The sequence below is a fragment of the Aquila chrysaetos genome, chromosome 6 (assembly GCF_900496995.4).
Source record: "Aquila chrysaetos chrysaetos chromosome 6, bAquChr1.4, whole genome shotgun sequence".
Lineage (NCBI taxonomy): Eukaryota > Metazoa > Chordata > Aves > Accipitriformes > Accipitridae > Aquila > Aquila chrysaetos.
Window position 1 is genome coordinate 38,507,302 of NC_044009.1, and position 26,637 is coordinate 38,533,938.

At 38.7% G+C, this 26,637-nt stretch overlaps 1 protein-coding gene across 2 annotated transcripts in view; it reads right to left on the bottom strand.

Annotated features, from left to right (window-relative positions):
* Window positions 1-26,637, bottom strand: part of CNTNAP5 (contactin associated protein family member 5) — a 307,196-nt gene that overhangs the window by 63,777 nt on the left and 216,782 nt on the right. For both annotated transcript variants that reach the window (XM_030018519.1, XM_030018520.1), the window contains one exon: window positions 2,431-2,587. In XM_030018519.1, the coding sequence (XP_029874379.1) occupies window positions 2,431-2,587 (157 nt within the window). The remainder of the gene's footprint in view (window positions 1-2,430; window positions 2,588-26,637) is intronic.

Consider the following 26,637-nt stretch of genomic DNA (forward strand, 5'->3'; position numbering starts at 1 on the left):
AAATTAGTAGCTTTTGCACCTAAGATTTAGTCTTGGGAAACCAAATCAAAGCAAAATCCTAAGCCAGTCTCCACTTCAGAAGGATGCTCCAGCTATTCTAGTGAGTTCCTACCTTGGAGCTGCAGTGAGCAGCCTGATTTATCTAAAAGGAGCGAAAATGATTTTCTGGTTTTCCACTCTGCAGCACCCATTTTATTTCATGCTAAGGCAAATAAATGCATCTACTGCTGTCTTGCTCCTTCCACTATAATGTATAGCAGGTTAAAGTCACAGTTCAGCTCTCAGCAGGTTTCAGATTCAAATGCTCATTATATATCAGGGGGTCAGTGTTCTAGCAGAGAAACACAAAAGCAATCTTCAAGAGGCATGAAATTTCTTATGTTTAGAAACTCTTTGTAAAGGTCGGGGGGGTTTTAGCTTTTAAAAAGGCAACCTGCAATTTAGAATACTACCAAAGTCCAAATTTCAAATGGATTAAAAACCAAAACAAAACACCTGAACCCCAAACTAATAAACAGTAGGCAGTTTAGCTGAGGAAACTTCTATGCATATCCTGTTATTATAATAAAATTAGGAGAAACAAGTAGCTCTGTGAGCTGCCAAGCTAATGAAGCATGATTTCCAACATCTCTCCCACGAGGGTTTTCCAAAATCTAATAAAAATGTACGCTTCCTTAACTTCCTTCTTGTGGGTTTTAATTGGCTTTTTCCCCTCAGCCTGGCATAAATTTTCATAGAATGTATAATTTCTAATACTTTTGAGATTTCTCCTTCTCTCCTAAAGATGTTTGAAATGTGTCTGCTTGTTCAAAATCACTGGGTATGGGGGGGGAAATGGAGATAAACACCCACAGCATAACTTGCTTAGGTCTCATTTCCTTAGGAGACTCAGCCGAAACATTATAAAACTGCATTTAGCTTTCACCTTGTGTTGGTTTGTACAATCTAGTGGTGCACTGTCCTGCAATCTCAGACTACAAGCCCAATGCTCTGCCAGTGTAACACACCCTGCTCTGCTTGTGTACTAGCTCACCAAAAAGCAAAATGTGGATTATGAAAAGAGCCAAGCACCAGTAAAAACAGATGGTTTTGATGCTCATGTACAAACCTCACCAAAGTGCATCCGATAACCAAACATTAAAAAAAAAAAAAAAAGATTAACATGCACAGCCAGGCCATTCTATACAAATCTATACAAATCACATTCATAACCGAACATTTACATAAAGATCTTCCTGAAGAAATCCCCTTACAGCTATGATTTTTGAAAGTGAATAGTGACCCCAGGGATATAAAGGGTCCAAGCGAATAATCACACTGTCTGGAAATTGAGCAACCAAAAAAGCCTAACACTTAACAGTGACAAGTCATTTCTGAATTATTATTTTTTGTTTCAAGACCCCTTACAGTTCCTTTCTACTCATTCTCTTTTAAGTGAAGGTTTCACAGGGATAATTCGGACACTATTTCAAACACAGTAGCCTATTACAGCAAGACATTTCTTGTCTACTTCCATTATTCGTAATTTCTGAACTACTTGAGGTTAAAATATCTTTTTTTTAGAGAAAGGGCAGCAGCTCCTATCAGTGAGTGGTCCAGAAGGGAGAGAGGGTGAAACAGAATTTTCGCATGTATTTTCACAGTGTTTCTAATTGTACTTTCAGCAACACTCATCTGGCATTCCATACACAAATATGGAATTAATTGGAAAGTTCATCAACTAGCTCTCAGCTGCTGGAGAGTCTCTGCAGCTGCAGAGAATAGGAGAAAGTTATGAAGATGGCCTTTGCAAATTCATGAGGCATTGGGGCACCACAAAGGTCCAAGCCCGAGGAAGGCTTTGAATGTTCATGCTGCAAGTCTAAAACTTCCTATGGAGATGGAACCAAAACCTATAGAAGCCAAAGAAAGTCTTTCCAGTGACTTTAAAAAGCTTTGGACTCAATGTAAAAGAAAGTAAAGGCGCATACAGATATAATGTTTCATAAGAAAAAGGCAAGCGTTTTTGATAGTACAGGTTTCTTGTTCTCTAGCTGTCTGTACCTGGATTTCACTGTCTATGCCTGAATTTTCTGCTCCGATGTATACCCATGCACCAACCTCCTAGAGCCTTTATTCATGCAATGCTCCAATTGAATCAATGCAAATTTTTAAACAAATAAAATGACTGGATTTGGCATTTAACAACAAATATTTTTTGAAGACAACCCATCCCAGCAACCTGCTTAAGCCAGATATCTTGTCTTTGGTTCAAATAAGAAATTTAAGATGAAATCATAAGGACAAATTCTAATTTGACTTTCATTCTCATTTGATCATACTCAAGCCATTCAAGCTTTTCTGTGAATCAGGAAAAAATTTAAGACTTCTTGCCCTACTTTCTAACCCCAGCTCTCACACAGACACTACTATACACGTTAAAATTATTACCATTCTTCTCTATCTGCGTCACAGTTGCAAAAATATCTCATATCCAGACAACTTTCTTCCAGTCCACATGCACACTGTTGAATGCCCGGAAGAGATCCTCCCCAGTAAAGATGCTTTTCATTGGCACGGCCAACCCACCAAGCAAATGGCATTCCATCTGGATGAAAGGGAAAAAGAGGGGAAAAAAAAGAGAAAAGAGAAAAAGAGAGAGAAAGAGAACTTGATAAGCAAATTGGATTCTCCTGAGAATGAAAAAAAGAATGGAGGTGGACATGTTAAATAATACGGAAAGAAAAGATGCGAACTACAGACAAAGTAACAAACCATAAACTTTGCCCAAGTTCCATTTTATGGAATACACGTCGAGAAACCAACAGCTCTATGGTAATCCTGTTTGGTTTGAGGAGCAGATGTTTTTCCCATAGGACTCACATGCCAATCACCCTTGAGAACCTGGCGCATTTCAGCTGCAAAGACTTTTGACGTGCGAACCCAACACCACTGTCTGCACTAGGTATGTCCAGTATTTTTGTGTGACGCTAGAAGGGAGATCTGATCACTGAAGGAGTCTGAAAACAATTCTCCTGCCACGACTCACACTGCACAGCTGTCTTGAACCACCCAGTATTGGCCAAGGACCTCTTGCAGAGTCTACCCATTTACGAAGGAGACTCTAGCTCTTAGATCAGGATTTTTTACCTCAAGACCCATATATAAAGAGTAAAAATCTTCAGAAATAACACACAAACTGCCCTACTACTATGGACTTAATACAGTTCCCCTCAAAACTAAGACCAAAATTTGTATTGGTTTCTAAGGGAGCAGGACTAGGGATTTTAATGTGCTCTCCAAGGGTGGAATTTGCAAATGCAAAGCCCCATAAGATATTAAAACAACCTAGATTAAGGATTCAGGTAGGACTTAAGTGGGGAAAAAGATTTCCCTACTTGGGAATTAACTTGTCTCTGTGAAGTTATTTTCTACCTACAGGAGCTCTAAGATCTATGTATTTATATAAACCAAGATAGTTTTTGTTTAAATTTCATAATCCGTTATACCTCAAGCATTAAATATTAATAGTCAGATACAGTAAGCAGATTCAGCTGTAATGAAATCCATGGATTAACATTTTGCTAAGATTGACTTTGTCTTCCAGCTCATATAACTTTTTCATTGACTTCTTAATCCTTAAATCAAGAAATGTAATCAGTTACACATACAGGTAGATGGCAAAATTTAGCAAAATTGACATATCAAGACTTTTTGATCAAAGGAGCTTGGAAAAATAAACTGCACTGCTAATGTAGAAAAATGTATCAATTTATTCTTCTGCTTTACTAACATTATTAGTTGGGAGTATTCCTCATTATACAAAGCAAGAAAGTCTAAAATATGAAATGCAATCAAGGTTAACTGTAGAGTGTAAGAGACTAATTAAAATGAGTTTTAGAATCACTTGGCAAAATTAATTTGTATTTGTTTTCCTTCTAAGCTTAGACTGCTGAACTGTAAATTCATGAAAAAAGGAAAATAAAAATAGGAAGAGTAACTCCATTCTCATGATACCAGCAATTAAGACATGATGAGTTTGACCAATACCCAGTGGTACTCATTAGAAAAACACAATTCAAGAACATCTAAGGATTCATCTTACAAAAACATGCACACTCATTTTAGGTGTCATATTATTGTCAACACATTTATGTTTTTTTTCTTTTCAGCTGATTTTCCTGCAGAAGTTGATTGCTGCAGCCAGTGAAACAGGTCTATACTATATTATTGGGAAATTACTTGGTAAAGCTTGGAATAGTAATGTTAATTGAATAAAAGGGTGATTTGTCTAGGAGTTGAAATAGATATTATACAGAAGTGCTTAATCTAATTTTTAAAGTACCCATTCTGGAAAAAATATTTAGATAAAGATAAATCCTTCAGGCCATCAGCAAATAATGGTATTCATTAATCAAATTCAACCTGTGTCACATATTCTTTTGGCAGAAATCATTATATACTTAAACATAAGAGTGAAATAAGCAATCATTCACAGGAATTAAATATGAGTAGTTTTCTGATGTCTTTTTCAGATCTGTTGTTATTTGTTTTATTGAGCAATACCAAGCAAACACATACACATTCAGATTTATGATATAGTCTGGGGAAGTGGTAGAAGCACCACGATTTGAGTCATTTACGACTAAATTAAATACAGTGCTAAAAACCAGATCATTCAACATTATAAGGAACAATTTTAGATTGTCAAGGGAACAGACTATAAAAAACCAGTGTCTTTTAAAAAATTCTATGTATTAGGGAGAGTTCTGCCACCCTTTACTCAACATAAGTAAATTTTTCTCCCTAACTAGTCCCTTAGAAATCAATTGTAGTATTAAGGAAAATTATGCATGAACCTTCAAAACTCTTTTCCACGTGCTTAAATTTTAACACATGAGTAATCACAGAGCTATTCAGCAAAGCTCTTAAATCTACTTCAGCAACGTCCAAAGTGTTTAGGAATTACTGAAACATATATTTTATGTCATATACCTGTAATGTTGAAGTAATGCCATATTTCACTAGCAACTCCAATCAATCTATCCCTGAGTTCTTTCCAGAAAGTTTACACTGTTATACCTTGGCAGAGCTGGTGGATGCCTTGCACTGAGATTGAGTTTGGCCAACAGGTATTGATTAAGATTCTTTCTTCTAAGCCTGTAGATTTGTTGCAATATCTTCACTTCTGTAATCATAGTATTGCCATTTTTTCAAAGCATTATCAGTTCACCAATATCTCAAAATGAATTAATTTCCTTTCTGTGGTAAAGCCACAGACTAAGTTAATGATGTTAATCAAGGATTTAACATGGCCCCATAAACTAATGGTTACATAGGTGAGTAGAATTCCACTTTAAAATTTCTAAGCTAAAAAGTCCATTTAATAAGAAGTGCTACCAATTCTTCATTCTGTGCTTACGTTGTATCTAGTGACACATTATTTAGTCAAAAAAGGTAGTCAAAAGCCTACTGCAGAAATAAAAGTATTATTTTCCATGTGGTTTTGTCTATTTAGAACTGAAAAAAAATCCACTATAATAAATTTATTAAGGTTGTCTTTGAAATCCATTATATGGTTCTGAAGGAGAATATGTATGAAAAAAATCCTAAACCAAGCAAAGCAAATAAGCCCCAAGTGACTGAATTCACCAGTAAAAGAACAGAGACCAGTTTCTTTCAAGTGATTTCTTCCTGTAAGAAGGAAAAAACTTCTTTTTTTGCTCAAACTGCCTTTGGAAGGTTTTAATTTTGATAACAAAATCCTCAAAAAAGGCAAAATTTTTTTGTTTCCTGCAGAGGACAATAACCCTTTCTGTGATTATGCTGTCTGGGAGCACCTACAAACAGCTGTGATATTTACATCACTGTTTTTACTATAATTTAATACGTTATTGATTAAAAGAACTGAGCAGGCAGGCAGTATTTTGTATCAAACCAAGTACTGCTACTCGTTCACACTGCCAGGCACAGGCTGCAGAAAGTACAGTTGGCACAGGTCTTCTGAAAGGAAAGAATAAGGGGTCTCATCTTCCGTTCATGACCTTGGCGTTTCCCTCTCCTTGTCTCCATAGGCTGGGCCTTTGTGGTCTATTGGTCTATTCAACAGCTACTGCGCGTATGTATCTGAATAGCCAAATAAGACTTTGGAAACCCTGGCATATACAATACTGAAACACACGGACAAGAACTCAGTTTTTCTCCATCCAGCAAAGCAGAGAGAGTAAGCTCCTTTCAGATATCAGTTCTTCAGCAGATCTCCAGTACCTGCTCTATCAATGCACTTAACTAAACTATTCATTGTTAGTTCTCTGCATGAAATCTGTTTCAGCAGAAGCAAGGCTGGCATGGACTGTATAGTTCACAAGCACAGAGGCTTCTCAGCCTCTGAGAAGGAGAAGAGAACAGCAGACACACGGAGGGTGTTTCCAATGATCTTTAGAAGGAGATGCAGATTGAGATCAAATTCACCTGCAATGCGTATCTGGCTCTTCTAGTGACAAGAATGGCTGAACACATATTCGGTGTCCCTCTATCAGCTTACAAGAAAATGTCTGTCCTCTTAAATCTCCCTTGTACTGACAGCTCTCTCATTTTCTGTATTAGAAGGCATTGACATTGCTAGCAATACAAGTTATTTTTAAAGGTTTTAGGCTTGCTCATGTTTTAAATGGCAGAGATTTTTTTCAAAAATTATTTGCATAGGTACTCAGAAGCTGGAGCAGGGGGAGAAGCAGCGTATTCCAACAGCATTTAGGACTAAATTACTATGTATATAAATCCCAAGCAACTTCTGTGGACTCGGTGTACCGTACCTTTATATAGGCAGAAAGTCTTAGCATTGGCTTTTATATTTATACAGCATGAGTTAAAGCAAAGCTATGCATTTTTAACAGTATTATATTTAATATATTTGTTAAGATTTGTCTGCATCATTTGCCAGGTGGTTCTTGTTATTGCAACAAACAAAAAATCTAATGATGGAAATATACCAAGATAAACTGGATCCCTTGTTAAACTCCTGTGCTGTATAAACCTAAAGTCTGATCCAGTAATTACATACCCCTAACACAGGTAAGGCTTTTGGGGTACCCAAGTTACTGAAACAGGTCAGTTAAAGGTTTTTTCCACCACCACAGCAAGTCGATTTATTTATATTTGTCTGTTGAAACACTGAAACCATATTGTGTTGAAACAACATTCTCTTGGCAGTCTTCATGTTCAGTTTTTTCTCCAAAATCAAACTGAGTTAAGCAGAACTGAATTTGCTAAATCTTACAACTATACATCTTGCTGATGAAAATGTAGATTAATTTACATCTATGGTATTTTCTCTTATAAGGGAAGATTCACGTATCAAGAGATAGTGAAAACTGGAAAAATATTGATTGTAGAATTTCATAAAGCCAATTCTTTGCTACCGCACTCAAAATATCTGTTTGCACTAGCCACTTCAACAATATCAAATCCTGCAAATGGGTCACCTGATACACTGAACATTATGTGAAACAAGCAGTTAGCAGATTTTTATATATATATATATATATATATCTGTATATACACACACACACGTGTATGAGGCAATCTCAACCTGAATAAATTCAGAGGCCTACCAAAGTACAAATTATGATGTCAGCTAATCCATTTTTAAAACTCTCTTGAAAAAACGGAGGAGGGGCTAAAAGAGTAAGAACAAGGGAAAACTGTAACAATATTTTTGGTAAGAGTTTACCAAGGTCTTGTTTTCCCATGCTTGATTTTTTTCCATCGTAACATTTTTCTAGCCTTTTTTATCAGAATTTTAAACATTAAATTGAAGTAAAACCAAAGTCTCCCCCTTCGGCCTTTTTAACAGGAAAAAAAATACACTTTTGATAAATCAATGAAAAAGTGCTTATAATAATTCTGGACAAAATTATGGACAAATTGGAGAAATATTCCATATTTAGTGGATAACACAAAATTAATATATTCTTAGAGGCTGTTTGTTCAGTGAAGAGGTCTATGGTGTTGACTCGGAATCTGTATTGGTTTAAATGACAGCTCACACCTCTGGCAGTATACACTAATAAAGCAAAGCGAGGTGAACTTGGGCTGTGCTGTATTAACCAGTATGTGCTACCCATTCTTTGCAGTGGCTGCTGAGATTTAACAGTGGAAGAAAGTTGCTCTATGGTTTACAGGCCCTAGTGAAGGCCTCGTGGCTCATCCCCAGCCAAAGGGAAGCAACACCCGCCCTCCAAGGTAGCAGGGTCTCTGCTCTTCACAAACAAACCCCTGTTTTTAACTCAAGATCAGGTTATCTTGGAAAAAATGAATATATGTAATATGGACCAGAGAAAAAATGAGAATTCCCAATGACATGGTTCCATTCAACATTATTCACTGAGTGAGCCACCAAGTTGTCCAGTTGTTTTTGTACCATATTGCTCTGCTTCTGTATGGACACACACCTGTTTTATGCCTGGCTCTTCTCTTTTCAGCACAGCCATAATGACCACCTAACATTTCCTCCCTTTTACTCAAAACCTTCCCCATGGCAATCGTGCAATTCAGTTTTATTGTCCTTTTTCTTTCTTAAAACTAACCCACATACCACTGCGCTGATTTTCAGAGATGACAAACATGACTGCGTTGGAAATCACAGCTGGGCAAACACTGCAGCAAGACGGATGCCATTCTGTACTCAGTAGCGATGGTGCTGGCCAGTGTTATTAAGATTCGCATTGAATTTGATTTCGATTTCTGGTCAGATCCTGTAACCCTTATTCAGAGCAGCTACCCGAAAGTGAAGTAGTCCTGCTAATGTCAGTGGGCCTATTCCCTGGGCACATCTTACTTAGTCACAAAGTCTGTCCCTCATTTTAAAATTATTTGGTTAAGTGTGGTTAGGAAAAGGGGAAAGAAGGGCAGTACCTAGCTTACATTTTCTTTCTCATTACTCAGCTTTGCTGCCAAGGTGCACTGCTTTCATACAGAGTCCCAGGCTGAAGTAATTGCTTAAAAAAGAAAAGAAAAAAAATATGCTGCAGCATTTGTCTGCATCTCTTTCTCTTAAGCAGAGAAACTACATCTCCCACTGGAGCAGCTCTTATCACGGTGTGCTCTGTTCTTCGGAGTTGTTAAGATGTTCTCACAGATGAGAATGGGCAGGAAGAAGGTAAACATGGACCTTTGCTTCTTCTAGATTTAACAGGAGGCTAATGAGCAGAACTGCTGAGCTGCAATGACAGAGTTGTGCCATCGCACACTAACAGAGCTTCAGTAAAAGCAAAATCATCATCAATCCTTTGACAGACAGCTTCAAGGATGGGCATAAGGATTTCAGACCCAAACACTTTTATATGCTGAGGAAGATTGAATCTACATCCAAGCTAAAATTTTATGTCTCATGAATGTCTCTGCTGAAGGCCAAAGAAGGCTGAAAATATTATGAGTACTTGCATTCTCCTCTGCCAGCTCAGGCTGGGTTGTTTTCTCAATAAATTTCTGGCCAAGTGACAAGTTTCCTGAAAGATGCAAGTGGGACTCCAGCCAGCAACAGAAACTATGGGAACAGCTGAAGGCATGCAGGTTAGGAAGAAAAAGCAACAACAACAACAACAAACCAACCAAAAAAACAAAAATTCAGAGAAGCTTACAGCTTTTAGGGACAAATGCAAAACAGAGAAAATATCAGCTTTGAATCCTCAGGAGTTTTGCTGAAGATGGACTCGATATCCTACCCTGTTGAAACAAAAAAAAATATCTTCTTTCCTTTATCTCCTGCACTCCAGCTCAGCTTCATTTCAAACATGTCCCTCTTGCTTTTAACTCCTTTTCCTCCTCCTCGTTCCCCTTTTCCTTTCCCATTTTCTCTGTTCAGCCTAATTCCTCTAGGTAAATTCAGATAAACAAGCCCTGCATTGCCTTAACAGATAGGCCTGTGACATTGACGCACATCCTGCCACATCCTTACTCTGTGCTGGGACCAGAAATCCGTCAGTGGCCTGGATTCAATTGCAAGTGAACAATGACCATGGATAAGCCACAGTGGGCTCCAGCATGACCCTGCCTGGGCCAGAGGAGCAGGTCCTGCTCAGCAGATGTCTGGACTTTTTTTCCTATGTCATAGGTATACCCAGTAAAAATAATGGCAATAGGATGATGCCATCATTTGTTGCCCTCGCACCGCTCATTCGGCTCCTATGTATTCATTCTCAACCTCTTTCACCAGTACAATGTCACCCATTTCCACTGAAAGGTCATCTCCTGCGGTGGCTCAATACAGTGCCCAGGACAATGGTCTTTTGTTCTTAATCAGTTCTTCCACAGAAGTATAGAAATAGTTAGTGACAGTAAATAGTAGCAAGTGCTGAATTAATGGATTAATAAACAGAAGATAAATCAGATCTTGTCATTCCAGTTCTTGTGAAAATGCCGTGGGGTACTGAAGGATCATACATGATTAAAACTGGGGGTTCTCTGCATCTGCAGCAGATCAGTGCTCCTCGGTGGCTCTCTAGGGCTGAGGAAGACAACAGAAGTGACATTCACAGCCACCCTGTGTGCAGCTAGTAACACAGCCCAGTCTCTCAACGTCTTACTGAAGTCTTACCCACGTTATCTTACGAGCTCACCAGTTGAGGTGGCCTGGTTTTAGATCACCATATACCACGTGGACTGGAGGAAAGCATTGAAGAGATGAGTGAGTTTGTAAGCTTAGACAGATCATATGCTCTTCTGCAGAGCTTTCTTTTTAAAGTGTTTTACAATGGATGTGAAAGGGCTATGGGGTAAGGAGAGTCTACTTACCTAATGCACCTTATAAACCACTGTAAGGTGAGAGAAGTAGTTTATCACAGCAGTTTTTGTTCTTAAACGCTATTTAATTTTTCATAGAGGAAAGCAATTTCAGAGCCTAAAAATAACATCACAGAGGACAGAGGGGAATAGCTGAAGTGTCAAAGACTATGAATGGTGCATCAAACCATAAACCAATCATTTCATCACAAGAAAACTTAGTATTCAACTATTATTCATGGAAATGTTGAAGTGAGACAACAACTTTTACAGAACTGTAAAAAATACATTACGAGCAACTGTCCCAGGCAAGACTGCCAGGATGAAACACTTTGCAGCTCATTCATTCGCTATTATTTTCCAGGGATAAAAAAGGCCAGATCTGGCAACTGGTATAAATGCATCTGGCTCCAGTGAAATTGGGGCAGTGGTGCTGATTTGCACTCAATGAAGATCAGACTGTTCACGGGAGGACAAAACGGTTGAGGCTGGAGGGAACCTCTGGAGACCATCTAGTCCAGCCCCCCCACTTCAAGCTGTTCTGAAACAGATTTGGGTTGTAAGTATTCCTTAGACAAAATCTGTGGCTGTCACTGGGACAGGTAAAAGCACCATCTACAGGTATGCAGCGACTGAAATGAAGGCCTGAAGGATCTATTTTTAAAGGGGGTAACAAAGGAAAATTAATTATATATTTGATCCATTTACTCTTGAAAGATCCATCGCAACAGCTCAAGCTCTTGGGATAGAGCATGGATGAAGAGTAACAGAGGGACCCTACCTGCAGCACTTTGCACCTTGTGCACTCAATGTGGTGTAACGGTGGAGCTGTACAGCAAAGCCCCCAGCTCTGCACAGCTACCAGGCTCATGCACTCTCACCTGCCTACCAACCTGGGCCCTTCATCAAGAAAGTCCACAAAAATCCAGGTCTACAGCCTGCCCTAATGGTAGTCTGGAAGCTAGGGCATAACTCAGAGTGTGTTGCTCAAGTTTATGGACACAAGTCAATTGGAGTAAAGTCAAGTGGAATTAATGCAAGGTTTAATCCAATTCTTGCAGGAACCCATGGAAGGTTTGCTGGATCATGTCCACAGCAAAATGTAATCTGATAGACTAGAAAAAGAAAATAGATAAAATGGGGACATTTGGGACTTTTAATAGGAGACTGGATAAGTTACAGAAAAACATGCTGTGGAAAGCAATCTTTGCTTAGTCCTTTGGGAGAAACTACATACACTAATAACAGCTCTTCTCCCCCCCCCTTTATTTTGAAAAGTGTCTGAGTAAAAATGGAATTACCTTACTCAACAGAACTGTTTCCTGTATATGCAGTTTTAACTACCAGCATTAATAATGAGAAAAGTATCCTTATTACTACTTTTTTCCCCTCCTGCTCACATTGCACCAATACAGTCACTAGTGGCTGAAATGGACAGTCTTCTGATTTGACAACCCTCCACAAAAGACAGATTAATTTTGTTCCCATTGTGCTTGTGATGGCAGCTTCTAGGAATAATAAAAACTAGATCTGGACATAGAGACTCTTTATTAGCAACATTGATTCACGAAGCAACGAGAACACACCTTGTCTTTCAGCTCCCAGGTTAATACGGCATGGCTGACAGATAATAACATCTATTTACACGGAGTGAATCTGATCAGAAAGTCATTGGGACAAAGTCATTTCCACAGAATGCCTTTTTGAAGTGTAATCACTAACTTGTTCCTGTAAGTGGCTGATAATAACTACTGAATTTCATGGCTTAGATTGATCTTAAAAGAAATCAGAAAATATCATCAGTAAATATGCTGAATTTCTGGACTGGAATAAAAATAGAAAAACAGTCTTAATAGAACATAAATTAGAAGAGGTAATAACATTGTTAATCACTTTGAAGCTGCAATCCCTAATTAAATAAATGAGGGGATTTTCTTAAAACTGATAATAGCACTCACAGATATTATTGGGATGGTGCTTCTCTTTTGGAAAGAATCCTTCAGAAAATGAGATGTGGACATCTCAAGTTCCCTGTAAAATTAATTGGGCAAATGAGCATCTTCGGTAAGAGGGAAATCCAGTATCATTCCCCATGCAGCTTTATATAAAAAGCCAGAGTTTTGTGGTTTGGTTTTTTTTTTTAAAAAAGGCAAAAAAAGTATATTTAAATTTATGCTAAACAGCTGAAAAAGTCCCTGTGCACAGCATGTAATATATTTGCTGTACTCTAAAAGACAAGCATTGTAAACAACCAAAAAATGAAACCAACATCCGGAAAAGAGCTTAGAGAATAATCCAGGCACATTTCAGAGTCTTAGACTAATTATGAGCCAACAAGGCAGCTTGGACAAGCAGAGTAAAAACCATGTTCTTAGCCTCTCCTCCTTCCACTTCTGTCACATCCCTACTGGATTAAAATCTCACAGGGACAATTGAACTGGATTGTTTATTTTTTTCTCCCAAAACGTGTTAGTCGGCAAAAGACAACACTCAGTTGTACTTACTATTAACATAACAACACCCATCTGGACATCCAGCATAGCAGTGGAGAGAGTCCAGTTTTAAGCACTTCATCAAAAAAACCCAGCTCATAGAACTGCATCCCAGTAACTCTGAGAGGCTACAAGCATTACTGCAACTCATTAAACTTCTTTACAGTCCGATGTGTTACAACATATTACAGAGCAATGGTAAATAACTAACTGCTGATTTGACACTGCTTTCAACTGCTGAGCAATTCTGCTTTCCTCAATGTTACAATTAATGTCAGCAGTTAATGCCTTAAGTGTTGGAATTGGAAACTCGACTACAATAAACAAATGCAGTCAAGTTTCAACTTAAGGATTTACCCAAACTGCAGCATGGCGTTGGTTCAGCTGTCCCTGTCTCAGGCTGCAATTACAGTTCTGTTGGTCAGAGCAGCAGGGGCGTCATTTGTCATCCTAAGGAAGGCTGGAGTGCTGTGAAATTGGGCACTTTGGAAAAATGCAGCTGTAGCAGAACATATGTATAGGCAAGACCATGAAATGAACTGGCTCCAAGCCAGCATGTAAGGAGAAAAACAAGAGAATATAAATGAAAAAATTCATAGAATACTGTACTCAGAAGATGCTCCTATTGATATATCCTGACCAACTTTAAAGGTCAGGATGACAACAATCCGTCTTTTCTGTGGAACAGCTTAATCATTGCAGCTCTTTTTTCTTCACCCAGTTAGCAATTAGCTTACATCTTTCAAATAGATCTTCTGTTTAGGTTTTGCTATTTAATTGGTTTCAGGTTCCTGTATATCCCCCTATACAACTGTAGCAAACAGGATATATACATGGGTGTGTATATACATACATGCACAGACTGTACCGGATAGAATATGAACCGCTCAGCTATGCTCCGTAGCTCTACTGTCACTAGCAGAGACTATTATTCAGGGCAAGAGACAGTTTTCTGCTCCTGGAGCAGAAGGAAGAACTCAGCTGTAGCTTTACCACTGCAGTGAATACTGGAATGGCCAGGGGCTGCAGAAAAACGACAACCATGCAACCATGAGAAGCCACCAGTCCTTCCTCTTTTTCCAAACGCTAAACAGAACCACATGGAGACACAGACTCCTTTCCCAACCACGCTTGTACACACACACCCAAGAGTGGGGCTGAGCACTTCAGTGGATCTGGAAATGTATCACCATATGCCCAGTATCAAGGAGTCAGCCGCAAAACTTAACAGTTTTCAGAGACAGCACCTCCTGCCCTCTGGGTAAGATCAGGGCATCTTATCCCAATCCAGCAGAAGATGACCTGGCCTTATTCACTGATTTCTTGGCAGTACTGGAGCACAGCTCTTGATTATTGAGAGAACTCCAGCTGCCACATCACTTGCGAGGATCACATAGGCTGCATGAGCATATCAAATACTTTTTTTCATTTTCTTTCTTCCCATGGAATATACAGTCAACAAGGTTACAGTCCTTATTTTCAGAGTAATTAATCTTGCGTTCATTTTGTCTAATTTTCAGCACTTAGATGACTACATCAATGTGCCTTCTGTATTTAATGGCAAGAGAAAGAATCAGAGCCATTCAGTCAACCTACAAGCTTCATGAAGTAAGAATCAAGATCTTTACACACAACATAACTTTCTACCTTAGCACTTTCACCACAGCTGATGAAAGACAAACCCTTCTTGTGGGCTGCATCAAGGCTGTGAATCAAAATCCTACAAGACCATCACATACATCACCATTTTTCCTTCCAACAGTAAGGATCCTTCAACTGAACGTACCTTTCTCAAGATAAGTATAACCTACTACAAATCCTGTCTACTACTGGTTTGGAGAGATGTAGGCATCTCCCTCATGTAGTGATGCTTGAGTGGAAACAATACAACTGAGGCAGGTAAGTATCTCTAAGAGTGGCGTAGGATTTTGGCAAGGTATACATTAATATAAGTCATTAGAGTTCTCCAAAAGCTATGCAAAAAGTAACTGGGTTCAATCACTTCCATTTGACTGTCTACATCATTTGCCTGCTTTGTTTTCGAGACACAGAGCCCCAGGGGGCCAGAAGTCAGAGGAAATGAAGTCATGGACAAGATCAGACCCAAGACTCATATTCTAGAACCAGTCCTAGATTGGACAAAATGGGAATCCCTGAGGGGCAAACTACCTTTAAATGTATACGAGAGCCCGTCCCTCCAGCCTCTTCTCTCTACATATATGCCTGCATGCATATGTACACCTCCATAATGGAAGCTTTTTCACTCAGATTTACATTAAGGAATTAATAAAAATGTTACACATTTATTGCTGTAATACTCTCCTAAGGATTATGCTTTTTCTCACATCTGAAGAGCAGAACAAATGCAAAGGCAAACATTACCCTCATGTATGCTTCATTACAGAATAGACTGCGGAAACAATCAGCAATATGCAAACTCTTGTAAAGAAAAGTGACAACTTCCCCCCCCCTTCCCTCATTTCAGTATTGCTTTTTTTCTCCCCTCACCCTCAGACAAATGACATTTGGCTATGTTGACATTGTGCTGTGTATTTTCTTCCACTTACATGCAACTGGTCAAGATAAGGTGCAGATGCCCAGAGATTCAGGTAAGATGTGGCTGTGTTAAGCTGTAAATTCAGAGATACAGAAAAGTGCTGTGTGTAAAGGAAGCAACCCCCTAACACAGGAAGAAATATCTTTGTCTGAATTTGGGTTTCCTTTCTCTTCCACATTGTAAGTAAAGGTTTTAACCATACAGCTTTACTTTTAAATAAAATACATAAATGACTCCCAAACAGCTGGCCTACTTAACACTACTATGTAAACATCTGTTCACATTCATGCATGCAAATAAGTACATCAGCTAGCAAGTCTCTTAGGCTCAGATTAGTCTTTATCAAGTCCTCCCAGAAACCACTGGGGTGGAGGCCAATGACTGTGTGAAGGGGGAAGAAAGGGAATTCTTAAGCTTTTTTTTGAGAATTGATCCTTGGAGAAAAGATGGATGATAGAGAATACCAGAAAACTCAACTCCCATGCTTTCTATTTTTCAGTATGTTTGCTTTAATGGAAGTTTTCTTTCCTGTCTCTTTGTGGCAGTTTCCTACTTCATCACATATTTTAGCAGCTTGTTATATAAATGGACATTGTGTCAAATTTTTATTCCCCTTCATTCAAACCAGCTTTTGAAAGTGCCAGGGATCCCAGGCCTGCTCCTGCTGAACTAAATGGGATTCTTGACATTGACGTGAATGGAAACAGGACTAGGCCGGCTGTACGCCTCATTAGATACGCAATTCTATAGCACCCTCTGAAATTCTGCTGAACTCTCCCTTTCAAGCAAATAAAGCAGGTAAACTCAAAGGCCATGAAATGTCACTATTACATTTCGACACTTAAACTGAGGTACCTGATGAATTAGCCATCTTCTTGCCAGGCATCTTAGAAAACTGCAGCCCCCGAGGGATTTCCCCTGGCCGTTACCTCTTATTGCAAAGTCAAAGACAGAAAGCTAAGGTTATTGTTTTGCCTGTGGAATCAAAATATGCTGAGAGAGCATGTTATTCCCCAGACTTACAGGTTTATTGCGTTTCTAATTCACACCTAAGGTCACCATATGTCAAGTGAGTATGCATTCTGCTACCATGGCTACTGTCATCATTTTAACTCTAATGCTAAATAGTTCTAGACTGGAACAATACTGTCTTAGAAACAGTGCAATTTAGTGCTTATAGCAGAAGACTGGTCTTCTGATTAAAGATGGAAAATCAAATGTTCTGGTTCCACCTTTGGGTTTGTCAGACTCTCCGAAATCATGCAAGTTAGTCAATCGCTCTGGATCTTCGTTTTCACACCAGAAAGCCAAAGAACTAAAAGCCCTGAATAAACAAAATAAACAAAGCTAGTACAGCAACAACTGTGTCTTCTCTATTGAGAAAGGTTAATAAATGAAACAATCTTTGATCAAATTTCATTCAGCATTTAAAACTACAAGATGAGGTTTGAAATCAGTTTCTTGTGGCCTGATACGATTATGCCATGATGACGATGCTTCCCTCTGCATAATGCATTAATGTGAATTTGACCACACAATTGCCATTTCTTGTCATTTAAGTAGTCTTACAGTTAAGCAGCCATAATTGTCCTTTGGGTGTTATCTTAAATACATTAAAAAAGAAATTGAATGCTTTCACCACATTATAGCTGGGACATTTTTTCAAAGCTAATTTCTAGGTCTGTGAATTATTCATAATACACTTCAAACAGGCTCTTCTGGATAAGGTAATTGACCTTGTCTGCATGAAGCACCTACTACCTTGCCTTGGGATAATTAAATCTACGATGTGGTCCATTATTTAAAGGTAATGTCTTTTCATTAGGTTAGGCAATATATTATCACTCAACTAGTCACCTAATTCTGCATTTAGCGCATTCAAGTTTTCACTGTTTTGTCATGGGTTACACTCATCATAGCAATATCTCACATTAAGTAGCATGGTATAACAGTAAGACAGCACTGTCTTGATAAATGGAAGCAGGACTAAAATTTCAAGATTTACCTCTGTATTTGCAATCTCAGTTGGCTGTGCTTGTTTTTTCTGTGGGTGAAAGCAATAAAGTGTGTCCATTCAGTAAAAACTAGTGTCAGGTCAAAACTCAGGTACAACTAATGTACCAGGTGGCAGTAGCTATACAGATTCACATACTGTTCAGTGGAAACAATCATACGCTGTTGAAATGTATGCTAAAATACATGTATTGAATTCCATGATCAAAACTAGCTCAGGTACTTCTACAGAGTTTTATTTTGCTGTGTTGAGAAACCCATGGTTGGCCTGCTATCCAAGGATGCAATTAGCAATGCTGGCTGTTGCCCAGGCTAGCTCTGAACCATTTCAGCCTTCCTTTTAACAGATTACTAGGACTCAATTCCCCACTACATATTGCCTCAAAAGATGTTGCTCAGTGAAGACCAAAGTAACTGATTTTTTTTTGCATATGCATGGAGTGAAAACTTCTGAGAGAAAGCTAAACAGTTGAGCCCCCAACTCTCTCCTGTGCTCCAACTATTTGAACCACTTTAGCAGAATAAAGCAGCTCTGAATCTATTTTAGTCAGCCACTGACAAAGTCCTCCTGCATGGGTAAACTCTTGAGTGGCACAGTGATCTGGAGAAGCTCCTGCATCAGTCCCTTTCCTGGCTCTGAAAAATGGCCAGAGATGGTATTCTAATTTATATTGCACCACTCCAGTAACCAGGTTTAAAGATGCTTCTCCACTCCCTCCCTCCCTCGACTTCAGTTGTGCAGCGTATACCTGTCTATTCTATTACAGGAACACAGTATTGGCTTTTAAAATCTATCAGTGCTGAAGTATTTAGACTCTGATTGCAAATACTGCATTAACAAGCCATGGATGAACTTGTTAGCTTCTCTACATACCTGAATTTTTACAATGTTTCTGTGTTTTGTAGTTTGTTTTACACTAAAGTGGAATTTAATGAAAGATGCAATAACTAAGGAGTTAATCCACCATCACACTTTCCTCAACCAGTATAAATATACTGAATCCAAAGGAACTGATCCTGCATATCTTTTAGCTTTGTATTTTTTTAGTTGAATCATTCGATATTGTAGCTTCTCTCAAGCTGTCCATTAATAGAATGTTATGATTATGTTAGCTATTCAAAGCTTTTTAATCATGTTATACAAACACAGTTCAGCCTATGAATTGTTTGTCTTGATTAGATATTGTGTGAGTGTTCACTTAAAATTATGAAACATTGTTTTAGAGCAGAAATAAAGACAAGGGCATCAAAAAGACTTCAAGGTGTTAGAGTGAACATTTACTCTGAAGACCTTTGGCTGAATTCCTATTTCCATGAATATTCAGGAACAATCCGTTCATGCCTCAGGAACACTTCTGCAAACACAAAAATTGCAGTATTGTGGTCCAGAATAATACAAAAATAGGATTATGAAAATTATCGGAGTGAAATTGAAGTGAAACTCCAGTAGGGTAGGAAAGAAATAGCTGCCATTTATCATTTTCCATCAGCTAAAACAAACTAGCCAAGGAAAGAATTGTTCTAAGCAAGATTACCTGCAACTGGCCTGTCTGCTAAATCATATTTCATAACGGTCGACTGCCTTCCATTGTGTAACCACAGTTGTGTACTATACATTGATAGCTCCTGTCACTGTAATACGATTATGTTTACCCATTAGTTTCTGCTTTTGTGCCACAACCCAGCAACTGCAATATTACAATGGTTCTAATGGTCTGTTTCACTTTGTTCATTTACCTATTAATTTTGGCAATGGCGTATTTCATGGAACATAAATTTCACCCTCTGAAAACATGACAACCTGTAGTACAATATGGTCAGACAGATTCTGGAGCTTTGTACGGAAGTAAAATGAATTGTCCAGGGTGGCATTTTGGAAAGAACATACCTCCCTCTGGAGGCATCAGTTGTATCTAAGGTGATTACTTCAGCAGTAATAGGATGTAATTATTCACTCAATAAAATTCTGCCTCTATTAAGTAGGTACTTCTAATGTTCTGCAGATTGACTGGTGGCCCTAGCATGTCTCACAGAGGCAGTAAACAAAATGCAACACAATCTCTTTGTCTGGATCCAGAACATAAATGTGCACTGGGAAGGAAGTGACCTAGCAAACTGGCACTGTTTTGAACCTGGAGGCTCTGGGAAACAGGACCCCAAAACAGAACCTGAAAAATGCTAATTGCCAGGACAACCTTCCCCAATTCAGCTATAGATATTAAAATGGCAAAACAAATGGACCAAACTGACTTTTCACAGCCAGAGAAGCCAAAGGGAGCTGAAACAGAGCCTACTTCAGAAGACAACTTGTCCTAGAATCCCACCCTCTGCTGTTATGTTAGCATTCAGTTATGAAGATCTCTCTCCGAGGAACAGCCCCTAAACTTCTGCCACAGACCAAAATAGTTTCATCTGGGTAAAATCTGAGAGCTTGAAATCACAGTGACAATGGGAGGTAAACAAATGCTAATGTACAGAAAGCCTTTAGCTCAATGAGGAGAAGAGTAACCAGCAAAAACTTGTCTTGCACCAGGCCTGACAATGATCCATCTATCCCAAGAAGTCAATTACAGTCAACCTTCATTCTCCTTTTCCTCCTAACCTATCTGCACATATCTATATAAATATGCAAACACATACTTTCCCCAAAAGAGAGCACTCAATCCATATCAATAGATAATTTTATGGACTGTATGGACCATTTGAATCAGCAGCTAAAAAAAAAGTTAGTATTTAAAAGAAACATATCATGTAATTGATGTTACTTTTTCTTCAGAACCACTTTTCAGATCTCTGCTCATTTTTTAAAACACCCCATCATAGGCTTGGACTCATCAGTAAAACAAACCTGTCAGACCTGAATTAGGTTCAGTAATACAAAGTTGAGTAAAAGAACAGCCAGGAATTGTTATCATCTTTTCTTTCCTACCAACAAGTGCCACCACCAACATTTTGATCACATTGAATGAGACAGCCTGAACAAAAAGAAGAATAGAAAATGGCTACCGATTGCAGCCTAAGCTACCAGGAGCACTTTTCATGTGCTATTAATGTTAATATATTGGAATCACTACATGTTGTAAATTAGACGTGTAATTTTAAACTTTTTTGGCAAACCAAACATATAGGGAAAGGGTGACATGGAACTAAAAAAAATCATAAAATCATAAAATCTTTATCATCGTGGATAAAGAAACAGGCAGCACATGAAGCAGGCACTGAATCTAGTACAGCAGCTTGTGTCCAAAGATCTATGAAAGACTGATGGGTACTGATGAAGTTCAGCTGAGTTTAGGATGTACATTTGTTTTAAATTTTTGTTCCTATGCTGAGAAGGAGACAGACATTTGTGTATCTGGCATGGAGAGAAAATACATGCATTTGCATCTCATTTTAGCCCAAATTAAGATTTCGTTCTAGCATGAGGACACTTAGAGTCAGCAGAAACTGTATAGTACTCTCTAAACCCTATTGATTCTAGCAAGCTTTAGATATTAATCTCAACCTGGTTTTCTAGAGAAATGAGACATATTGGAATATGCTATGTGAATGTTTGTGCACACGTGTCCATTGTTCAAGTAACTCATGAAGCCACTGGCCAATTTCAAGGACATTTGACTGAGAAATACGTTCCTACAGGTTTCATGTACTGCCTAAGCAGAAAACAGAGAGATCCTCCTAGTACCCAGCCTAAGAAAAGGTTGCAATGTATTTTCAGTCCCCAATAGATATCAGACAATCCATACAGAAGCTCAACACTAAAGCACAAACCATAGGGAAAAAAAGCATAATTTATTACTCTATTCATTCATTGAACTATTGTTTTAGCAAAAATAAACAAATAAACAGTGTTCTAAACTGTCAAAAAATCAGTAGCACAGATAAAACAACCAAACTGTACAGTTGGGAGAGATGCTGTTCACTAGGCAGAAGCATGAGAATATACAACATTTAATCAGTTTGATCAGTTTCTGTTTAGAAAGATATCTAAAGTAAGTTGGAATTATCTCTGCCTGGAAGAACTTGGGCATCTACCACCATGGGCTGAACACATAACCTTAAGACAACTACAGTAAGACTACATGGATCTCACCCTAGAAATGTAGGCCTGCTTCCTATAGCTCAAATAGGGGTTATTTCTGAAAACAAGGGCGATGTTTCTTAATTACATGGAATCTTTTCTTGCCCTTTATGAAGGAAGACAACATCCTTACCATACAACTACAGCATATACTGCAATAACAGGTATGACCAGGCAACAGGCAGAATAGTTGTAATTGTCTCTAATTAGTGCGGGTAAGAACAGCCATCTGTCAATAGTGGGATGAATTCTAGCATTGAATTGGCATTACTGGAGACATACTATGAAGAACAGATTATTAATTCCTGCTTGCTGCATCTGGCTGTGTTCAGATCCATACTTAGATTCAAGCCATCATGGCTAAGCTAACACTTTCTGAATGCATTGCACTCATTCTCAGGTGAGCTGATCTTTCCTCAAAACATCTATGAACAAAAAAGACAGGGCTGTCCATATGACACTTGGGTGTCTAATAAAGAAAGTAGGCTTGGGGTTCTCACATCTCTCCCTTTACAATCAACCACTGGGCAAAGCAAAATCCAAACACTGCCTGGAAGATGAAAAGGAAGAAATTTGGATGCTTGGTTGATGCTTGAGACTGGTGATACTATTCCTGGGATACAGTGCAGAATCACAGCTTTCTCACCTTACCTGACTGAATATACCAAACATCCCATTATACCCCACCTGAATATACCATTACGTCCCTTGTAATTTGGCAGGTCCATAAAAATTCACAGAATCATGCCTTCCTTGCTAAATCACTTTAACTGCGTTAATCAGTTCACTAGGAAAAATAAATGTACCTCTAAGGGATGTCATGTTCATTCTTCCACTAGCAGCACAAGGGCAAGGCACAAGAGGTACCTACATAAATCTCACACTTGGAGTGCAAGACTTCAGAGGTGTTCATCTGGGAGGAAACACTCTTCTTACAGTTCCTTTTTGTGGCTGCACAAACTTGGCCATTGGTTTTAGGGTGGTACTTTCAAATAGATCTAATGGCCCATACCAGTTTCAGGCAAAATTGTCAGCAGCAGCAGCCTGATGCATCAATCTTCTCTGCTAAACAAGGTAAGAAATCTACCTTTAGAGGAGGACTGCATAGATTAATTGGTTAACCTTTCTAAATGCTAATATTAAAAAAAAAAAAAAAAGTTTTCTTCTTGAACTTTTGAATTCTGCTCTTGAGAGCAAAGGAAGAAGACTCTTGATGTTGCTTTGAGTCCTGGACAGCTCAGGCAGGAACACACCCCTTGGCTAAAACAGTGCCCATTAAAGTCTAAGCCTTCCTCCTATCAAAGGGGCTTGGGACAAATTCAGGCTAAAAAGCTTTTTCATTTTTGTTCTCAATCTTTCTGGCCCATCAGATATGAAAAAAGCTTCTCTAAAGAAAGTTTTAAAAGGGTTGTTTTCTTTCAGGTCACCACATCTTTCTAGCTACTTGTCAAGTCTCAGTCAGATCCGATCCTCCCCAAATCAGTCTGGGTTTGGGGGAGGTAAATAATTCTCAATTGCTTTTAGATGTTTCTTGGGAGGGGAAGAAGTACACAACTCTTTTTCCGAAAGGTTTGGAGACGTTTTCTCCAAGCATGCTTGCTTACCCTCTATATTTTGGGGTTTTTTACAAAAGAAAGTAACAGACACTTATAAGAGCTACTTTTACGCTCCCCTTAACATCAGATGGTTCACATAAGCAAAACATTGAACTAAATACTCTTAGGGAAGACTCTTGTTCTGATGCTGTTTGAACACCAAGCACAAAGTAATCTGAAAATACACCCTTCAGCTGATCCTCATTGTTTCTTTTCCCCTGTCTCTGCCTTCACACTTTCAAAAACAGAAAATACATCTCCCATAGGCTATCTTCACACTGTAATGGTGGGTAAAATTCCTGGACTTAAGATTTACAATGAATCGGAGTCTAACCAATCTATACAGAGTAAAAACTTGATGCCTTTTTCCATAGGCTTACATTTTCTTTTCTCCTACTTACACTATATAATTAAATTATGCCATTGTTCATTTTGCCTCTTAACACCTCTGTCTTCCTGGATAGGTCAGACCAATTAAAGCAAAATCAAAGCACATGGGCTCCGCCCCATTCACTTGCTCCATCCCATCTGATTTTCAGCAAGTGCCTTGCTTTGCACATACTTTTTTTTTCCCAGATCTAAAATAGGAGTCAAATGAACCCAAAACACACATAAAACTGAGAGATTACAGCCCCAAACGCTTTACTATCCTCAAAGATAATGTGAATAGAAATGTAAATTACTATTGCTTCACTCATGTGGCATCTTGGTAGAAGAGGTCAGCTGAGAACTCTTCCACCACTATGATTTACATCTTCTATTCTCCAGAATCTGAAAACATCACTCTCTGCACTGGACCAAAGTTGACAGAGAAATTAGTTTAATGTCAGTAAGACAGTTTGAGTCTAATGGAGCCCAAGATGCTCAAAGTAGGACAGCCGAATGAAGCAGACAAATGGAAGTGTGATGAGAACACACTCCCCCGCTGTGGCTCTAATGAGGGAGAAGGCACACTTTTCTGCTCAGGCAGCAGTACTGCTTTCTTTCTTGAATGGTGGACAGGTTGCTGTCATAGCTAATGACCCATTAATATAACAAGCCAAGGATTAGCTGTTTGTTTCTAATTGCCATTATTTATTTATTGTTAACAATATGCTGAGTCCTGCAAATTAAAAAAGACTATCACTGCTCGTGATTAAGGGAATGTTGGCTGGGATAGTCTGAAAAAAATTGTCTAATTCTTTCCTTCTTCAAATTGTGTGTATGAGTAGCTTATACAACTGGGTCTCTCAAGTCAGAGGTATCATTAGGACAATGTTTGGTTCTGGCACACATGTGTCTCTCATAAAACTATCCATTTCCAAACTCTTATTTGGACCGCAGAATTCCCTGAACTCAAGATTTCTTCATTACTGAGCTATAAGCATTTATACCATTCCATAGGTTTCACAGGTTGAGCAAAAGATGTCATCAATGTTACTCTAAACCAGAGGTTCTTTGGGAACAGAAGTCTCAACCTAACAGATTACAGAGGTTAAACAAACATCTTGCAGCATCAGTTCACAGCACTGACTTCCTTACAGCACCACCGATAACAGTTCACTCAATGACTTCCAGATTCCAGGCTCAAAATCTGCTGTCTAGGTTTACATTTCATTTACCTGTCCTATGTGTCTTCATTAATACCCCTGGTACAAGCTTCCTGTATATTGGAAGAGGTACTTTCCATGTCAGTAAAACACAGTAGATCTATTCAATTTGGGCTGAAAATTTTGTTTGCTAGGTAAACTGTAAAAGGTCTCTCTCAAAAAAAAAAAAATAGAAGCGTAATTCCAGAATTGCTCCTTAGATTTAAAAAAAAAAAAAAAAAAAAAAATCATTAAAGGGAGGGAAAAAAAACCCACAACAAAAAAAACATCAGAAATATCCAGGGACAGCAGAAGTATGAAGGACATATTCCACAGAAGCAAATAGGAGTTACCTATACAAGCTCCTTCCTCACTACTCTATCAGTCCCCACTTTGAGAAGTGTTTTTAAATTCACCTGACATATTGTGTCTAAAGCAAACACAGATAATGGTGCTCCAGTGTTCACGGGAGTAGTCCCAGGAGACTCGTGCCCTTTTGGTGTCACTCCAGAAATATGTCAGGTAGCATTAAGCCTGTCCTCTCCTGCAGCAGGGTTCAAGGAGGGAGCATGTTTTCCTCCCACTGGGTTAGAAGCCACCCAGTGTATGACTGAGCAAGAATTTCTTCCCATGTCTTTCCTATCATTTGGCTTTCTGGCTGCATTGCAATCTCAGAGAAGCACAACGAGACTAGAGGAGAAGTAATGCAAGCAGCTGCCATTCCTTCTTTGGCAGCTATAGCACACTTTATGTCACTGCCAGTCAGGAGGGATCATATATGGCAAGGGAAGCAAAGGGTCAGAAATTGGGATAATTGTATTTCCATTACTCACAGGTGCGTGCATTCTAGGTGCCAAGTTACCTCCCCCATGCAGCAGGTTTTTTATTCTGCTTAGACCATCTGCATTTTAATCAGCTGCACACTACTAACAATACAGCATCTTTAAAAATGTCCTGTAAATCTCTCCCTACAAATAAGGGAGCATGTTGCATCAGTATGGTGAACTCTGTTCAAAAGTGCCTAAATATAGCATAAGTTATCTAAAATTGTGCTTGTGAGAAGCTGTCAGCACTGCTACTTTGGAGGGGAGAGACAAGGTATGGTGGTGGAAAACACATATGGCAAGTCAATCATTCTCAAGAAAGGGATCCTCATTACCCAAGAATAATTACAACATACAACCTACACCTGCCACCTATCCACCACTCCCTTTAATATGAACCACTTTTTGAGGGCAGACTGCCCTGTTCTATGTTATTTTGTGCAATGACAAATAGTCTCCTGGTAATGCAATAACAATTTCAAGTTATTTTGTGCAATGACAAATAGTCTCCTGGTAACACAATAAAAATTTAAAGTACCTGGTATGATAAAATGGAAATTATATTTGAAAGGCATAAAACAATAGTAAGCAAAACCCCAATAGTAAATGACTGCTTGTTATGGGTCATTTTATATCACCTCATGGTACATCTATGTAAAAATCTTCATCAGAACCAAGGTTTCACACTCGTTTCTCCATAAAGATTTAGACCGCTCTAAAAAGTGGTGTCTCCATTATATGAAACT